Source organism: Mastomys coucha, unplaced genomic scaffold, assembly GCF_008632895.1.
Source record: "Mastomys coucha isolate ucsf_1 unplaced genomic scaffold, UCSF_Mcou_1 pScaffold3, whole genome shotgun sequence".
NCBI lineage: Eukaryota > Metazoa > Chordata > Mammalia > Rodentia > Muridae > Mastomys > Mastomys coucha.
In genome coordinates, this window is record NW_022196909.1 from 60,085,432 (window position 1) to 60,092,739 (window position 7,308).

At 44.6% G+C, this 7,308-nt stretch overlaps 1 protein-coding gene across 4 annotated transcripts in view; it reads right to left on the reverse strand.

The window, feature by feature from the left end:
* The window catches only part of Spats1 (spermatogenesis associated serine rich 1), a 29,090-nt gene that overhangs the window by 18,784 nt on the left and 2,998 nt on the right, over positions 1-7,308 (reverse strand). For all 4 annotated transcript variants that reach the window (XM_031348585.1, XM_031348584.1, XM_031348589.1 and 1 more), the window contains exon 2: positions 2,072-2,225. In XM_031348585.1, the coding sequence (XP_031204445.1) occupies positions 2,072-2,225 (154 nt within the window). The remainder of the gene's footprint in view (positions 1-2,071; positions 2,226-7,308) is intronic.

Consider the following 7,308-nt stretch of genomic DNA (forward strand, 5'->3'; position numbering starts at 1 on the left):
GAACAAAGGCTACATAATCCAGCAGTTCTACCCCTAGGTGTACACCCAAAAGATAGAGAACAGAGGCTCGGGCAGACACTTGTATATGGATGTGCATTACAAAAAAGTAGTAGCTCTGAGTATCCACCAACAGGTCAAGTTCAGCAAATACTTACACAGAGGAGCATAGCTCAGCCTACAAAGGGACTCAGTATGCAACATGCTACGATACGGGTGAGCCTTGAATTATTTGAAATAAAAATTAGCCAACCATGAGAGGACAAATCAACATTGACTCCATTAATACAAGAGCAGAGAGTAGGTGAGAGGCTTCCCAGAGCTGGAGAGGGGGAGGGAGGAATACTGCTCCGCTCGACGGGTACAGAGTTTGCCTTTGGGATGATGAATTGGTTTGAAAACAGCCAGCCGCGGTTGTCATAAGGCCACCGGGAATGCCATTTCATTGTGCACTTACAAAGGGATGACATGCCTTTGTTGTCCTGTATGTGTTTTAAAGATTTATTTTGTGTGTGTGTGAGTGTGTTGTGAGTGCGTGTGCGTGTGCGTGTGCGTGTGTGTGTGTGTGTGTGTGTGTGTGTGTGAGTGTGTGTGTGTGAGTGTGTGTGTGTGTTTGCCTGCATTATAAGGGTACCATGTCCATGAAGTGCCCATGGAGGCCAGAAGAGGGCCTGGAAAAAAAAATCCCCTGGAACTGGAGTTACATGTGGCTGTGGGCCGCCACGTGGGTGCAGGGAACAAAACCCAGGTCCTCTAGAAGGGCAGCCAGCACTTTACTTTTTAACCACTGAGCCATCTCTCCAGCTTTATTGCACTGGAATTCTTGACTCTCAGCTGGTGAGAGACTTGAACCAGTGTCCATGCAGGTGAGGGACCTGTTTCCCTCCCATGCTGGCTTACTCCTATTATTTTCTCCCATCTTCCTGTTTTGCCTGAGCCTGAAGAAGGGGAGGAGGTGAAACTGGAAGGCCCGTGGTCTTCATAAGAGGTTGTGCATGCCGTTTTATAATTATGAAGGACCGGATGAGGCCCAGGGCCTTGGCATTCCGGCAAGTAAGTGTTCTACCCTGAGTTACATCCTCAGCCTTAAGAAATTTTTAAAATTAGGCCTTTCAGAGAATAAGATACATAAAATAAAAATGTATGTAGTGGAAGAAATAACTTTTATCAGGACTAGGTTCCTGTGTATGATGTTCCGGGCTTGATCCCCCCTCACAGCAAAAGAAAAAAAAAAGTGACTTTTGTTTATAGTAAAAGTGGTTTTGTATTTTGTAATTTTTCTATAATAAACTTTCAGTATATCAAAAAATTAGAAAAAGTTTTTACTGCTAACAGAAATACAAATGGAGAAAACACAAAAACAGTTTTATAAATACTTATAAATTCATTGCCAGGATGGCAAGATGGCTTATTGGGTGAAGGCGCTTGCTGCCAAGGCTGGGGACCTGAGTCCAGTTCCTGGGATTGAGGAAGGAGAAAAATGACTCCCAAAAGTTGTCCTCTGACCTCCACGTGCTGTTCTGCCATGCACACTCACAAAAGAAGTAAATAAATAAACCAATGTCACAAACTCATGTTTTTTTTTTAATTAAGTAAATTTTCCAGATCAACAGACAAAACAATGCGAGGTCTTCCTTCCCCTCCTCTCACTCGATGCCTAGGCACCATCTGTAGGCCCCTTACCCAGAAAGGCAGAAGGGTAATCATACTCTTGACTGTATCGCTTAGGGTAGTCTCTCTTTACCTTTCTTTCTTTCTTTTGCGTGTGTGTGGGTGTTTCTCTCACATTCTCCTTTGACCTCCAACATGTTCATGACAATATGCATGAACACACATGGGGTGGGGAGAAATAAAGAAATGTTTGAAAGCAAAACACCAGGGTCTCAGAGAAATGATGCAATTTGCTTGAATTCACACAGTTCATCAGTGGAAGACTTGGGATTTGAACCTGTGTAGTCTAGCTCTAATATTCTTGCCTCACAGGTAACATTGATCTCAGACTACCAGCTTCTGGCTCACAGTTCAACCCAATAGTGTCGACTCCTCCCCCCAACAACCTGACATACACACTTACTCAGGGGGAGTCAACACCCTGGGAAGGCCTGGGGACTCCGTGACTCTCAGACCTGTTCCATCAGAAGCAGAGGGGCTGGTCCTTTTGTTCTGATGAAAAGATGTCCTGTTAGCCAAGCAACCTTTAGATTCTAGAACATCACTGTGCTGGGCATCTGCAACATAGATATCACCATTTAAGTATATTGCTGGAATATATAACAGTCTGTTTTATTTCCTATGTCATAATTGAAAATTGGGGAAGGCAGGGATCTGGTGAGATGACTCAGTGGGTAAAGGGGCTTGCTGCCAAGCCTGACAATCTGAGTTCGATCCCCAGATCTCACAAGGTAGCAAGAGAGAACTGACTCCTGAGTTTGTCCTCTAATTTCCACAAGGCACCATGGCGCAAGCATGCCTGTACACACACACCCAATGAATAAATTATAAGACAGCTGACATTTAGTACTTACTCTGTCCTGGGGGTCATGTTAACCCCTCACACACAATATCCAATATCCCACCTAGCTCTCATAAGTTGGGGTGTGTGTGTGTGTATGTGTGTGTGTGTGTGTGTGTGTGTGTTTGTGTGTGTGTGTGTGACAGAGAGAAAGAGAGAGAGAGAGAGAGAGAGAGAGAGAGAGAGAAAGAGAGAAGGAGAGAAGGAGAGAGAGAGAGACAGTAGCTCTCATAAGCTGGTGTGTGTGTGTGTGTGAGAGAGAGAGAGAGGGGGAGGGAGAGAGAGGAGAGAGAGAGAGAGAGAGCAATGAGGAAACAGATTCAGGAGGTTATACACTTGCCTGAGTTCAGAGAGAAAATAAACATCTAGCTCCAAGTTTAGCAACAAGACTTGTGATGCCAGAGTCTGAAATGCCAGCCACTAGGCCAGTCTGCTTGTGACAGTCTCCACACTGCTCACCTGCTCTGTCCTGAGTGGAGGAGAACATCTAGGTGTCACGTACAGTGTGTGGATAACTTGGTACAACGCTCCAGAGTGTTTGCTCATGTCAGAATGAATGAAGTGAACACAGCCAGTGGCCATGACCCGAAGAAGTGCCTTCAGAAGTATCCACAGGTCACCTCCCACTATCAAGCCACTCATTCACAAACATAACCGAGCCACTTGTTCACAAACATAACTTTGCCGCCAGTGGCACCTAGAGTGGTGCCTGGCATGACTCAGATCTCAAGCAGTATTTGAGTGAATAAATGTAAAGGATTCTATGGGCTAGGGACGGAGGTCGGTTGGTAACTTGCTAACCTGGTGTACAGGAAGCCCTGGGTTCTATTCCCAGCACTGCATAAAGTAGGCATGGTGGCCCTTGCAAGTGATCCCAGCACTTGGGAGGTAGGGACAGGAAAATCAGAAGTTCAAGGTCACCCTCAACTACAAAGTGTTCAAGGTCAGCCATTGTATCAAAAGAAGGAGGAAGAAAAAGAAAAAGAAAAAAAATGGGAATCTCCCTCCCCGCCCCCCGCCCCAGCCAACCTTAATGACTAAGGAGTCCTTTAAGTTTAAGTCTGAAATTGTCACATGGAGAGATGAACTGTTTTTTGGTTTGGGGGTTTTTCTTTGGGGGGGTTGCTGTACGATTTATATTTTTGTAAAAGTCAATCTGTTCTTTATCATTTTACAACAGTATGTGCCCTGTTTACTCACTTTTTTTAAAAAAAAAGATGTATTTATTTTATGTATATGAGTACACTGTAGCTGTCTTCAAACACACCAAAAGAGGGCATCAGAACCCATTATAGATGGTTGTGAGCCACCATGCAGTTGCTGGGAATTGAACTCAGGACCTTTGGAAGGGCAGTCAGTGCTCTTACACACAGACCCATCTCTCCAGCCTGTTCAATTACTTTTTTAAGAGGTTTTATATTATTATTATTATTATTATTATTATTATTATTATTATTATTATTATGTGTGCATGCCTGCATGCCTGTATGTGCACTACATGTGTGCAGTACTCATAGAGGCCAGAAGAGGGCACTAGATCTGCTGGACCTAGAGTTACAGATGGTTGGGCCACCTGATGTGGATGCTGGGAACCAAACTCCAGGCTCTGCAAGAGCAGTAAGTGAGTGCTCTAACTGCTGAGCTTCCTCTACACCCTCCAATTACTTTTTGTTTTTAAGTCCAGATGAATAGACACTGTATTTCTCTGTGAATAACTTTACAGAGCACAAAAGCTAACTAGACACAATGTAATTGCTTGTGGTAAGAAAATCACACAAATCAAGAGTCCTGCAGAGTACAGAGTCTGTTCTTAGGCTCTGCCCTGGTTCTCCTGAACAGGACCACACTGCACACTGGTCCTCCATGAATCCCCACTATTCTGTCAACAGGACTACAGAGCAGACAATGCCTCCCTCGCCTCTTAAATTCATATACCCAGTGAATCCTGTTTCCATTCTGGTCGAGTGTTCACCCATCACCTAACTCTTCATGTCTGCCAGATGTGGTAGCATGTGCCCACAGTTCTACTTGGATAGAAGCTGAGGCAGAAAGAGCCCTGAGTTCAAGATTAGCCTGGGCAGCATAGTGATACCAAGGAAGCGGGGAGGGGAGTAATAATGGGGGAGGAAAAGAGGAGGAAGGTGGGAAAAACAGGAGGAGAAGGAAAAGAGATGAGAGAGGCGAGGAGGAGAAAAGGAAAATGGAGAGGTGCAGAAGGAGGGTAGGGGAGAGGAGAAAAGTGAAAGAAGAGCCCTTCACAGGATTATGCTTGTGGTTACAAACTTCAAAGATCAGATGAGCAATGTCCTGTCTTCAAAATCCCCCATTCCACTTTCAGGTTTTCTGGAGTATGGCACAAGATCTGTGACCATGGCAGATTCCCAAAGCCTTGGGAGCCAGAACCCAAGGCAGTCTTAGGTCCAGTGAGACCAAGTGGTCACCAGAGATAAAGCTAGTGAAAAGGGATGGGAAAAGGATAGAGACATGAAGAGGGTAGGGCAGTCTCCAGCAACAGAGAATAAACCATCTTTTCTCAGCCGCAAAAGAGCCAAAGAGTAGCACATAGGCTCCACTCAACACAGTGCAATTAGAAATCAATAAAAAAGATAGCCCCAAGCCAGAACCTCAGCACAAGCTTGGGAGCTCAAACCACACTGCTGAATAATTCAAAAACACATCATGATGGAAATCACATTAACACTCAAACCTATGGGATACAACCAAACAGTAATTAGAAACTTGCATTCTTAAGTGCAAATACTACATTTCACCAAATAGAAGACGCTATCAATTTTGGCAACATTGTTTTATGCACCACGAAGAACAAAGGTTGTCAGTGATGACATGATGCTTCATGACCTGGAATTCTTTTTTATTTTGTTTTATTTCGTGTGTGTGTGTGTGTGTGTGTGTGTGTGTGTGTTGGAGTGCATGTGTATGCACCATGTGAGTGCAGTTCCTGAGAAGGCCAGAAGAGAGCATCAGATCCCCCGGAACTGGATTTACAGATGGTTGTGAGTCACCCAGTGTGGGAATCTAATTCAGGTCCTCTTCAAGAGCAGCAAATGCTCTTGACCACTAAGCTACCTCTCCAATCCAAATGACCTGGAATTTTTACTTTATTCCTATTGAGGCATTCTTTTAGACCTGGGTATAGGTGTTAATCATACTGACACATGCACATACTGAGAGTAATCAGGGCTGTGTGGTGGTGGCACATGCTTTTAATCCTAGCATTCCAGAAACAGAGGCAAGTGGATCTCTATGGGTTTGAGGCCAGCCTGGTCTCCAGAGTGAATTCCAGGATGTCCAGGGCTACACAGAGAAACTCTATCTCGATAATAATAATAATAATAATAATAATAATAATAATAATAATAATAATAACAACAACAACAACAATAATAGTCTGGTGGTGACACACACCTTTAATCCCATCACTTGGGGGCAGAGGCAGGTGGATATTTAAGTTTGAGCCAGCCTGCTCTGCAGAGCAAGTTCCAGGACAGCAAGGGCTACAGAAGAGGGAGGGGGGGAAGGGGAGAGAGAGAGAAAGAGAGAGAGAGAGAGAGAGAGAGAGAGAGAGAGGAAGAGAGAGAAAGAGAGAGAGAGAGAGTTGGTCAAGGAATTCTTACACCTTATTTATGTTCAAAAATCTGGCTACTAGGTCATTTTCCAGCTCAGTCACTGACTTCCACAATAGAGACCTACCTCAGTGCACTGAAAACACATACCTTCTCCTCTTTCTCCAGAATGTTCCTCCAGGCCACAGAGGCATTTGTCATTTGTAATTCTAGAACTTGTTCAGTGCTCACACAGGAAAGACATGACGATGGCACTCCTCTCCATACCTGAAGAGCTGGTGACACCAGCTCTAACTTCAGAAAGGCAACTGCAAGGGGGTTCAGTAGCGGACAAGCACTTGTCCCTTAAGCCTAGTGACCTGAGCTCTATCTCCAGAGCTCATGGAAGCTTGGAAGGAAAGAACTGAGACCACACACTTGTCATCTGACCTCCACATATGCATGGGGAAACACATACCTGCACACACAGATCCACACACAATAATTCTACAGTTATATATTTCAAATCCAGATGTAGTGGCATGTACATTTGTAATTCTAGAACTTGTTCTGTAAGATGGAAGATAGAGGCAGGAGAATTGTCCATGAGTTCACAGGCCAGGTTAGTCTGGAGTACAAAGAAACAGGAGAGACCACAGAAGAAGGATCAACTTCCGGAAGTTGTCTAACCTCCATGTGTGTGCAGTGGTCTTCACACACACACACACACACACACACACACACACACACACACACACAAAGTAGTTGACCCCTATGGATAGTATCAGTGGGTCTTGCCCCTTCATAATTATTTTGTCTGTGTTGGGATTCTGGGAGATTTTAAAAGTACTACACCACTCTGACCAGTGAACACTGAGTTACATCTAAGATTTTAGCATATTTCCTAGCTTTCTTAGTAAGTTTTACAGTAGCAACACTCTAATAAAATAGTGACCTAGGGCTTCTGGGATGGGAAAGCTTGTCAGATGCAAGGATGATCAGAGCCATCTCTTAGCTAAATGTCACAGTGTCCATCTCAAGCTGAGCACAGGATTTCCCTAGGAGTATCCCTGTCTTAAATATGGCTGGAGACATTAAACATGGCCTCAAGATGCCTCCCACGGCCCAGGCAAGGGAAGAATTAATCAGAATGCCTTCTGATCCTAGTGTTGGCCATGCTCTAGGGAAGCCAATCATCTCCCACCCGCAGCTCCTAGCCCCACCCCCAGCTCCCAG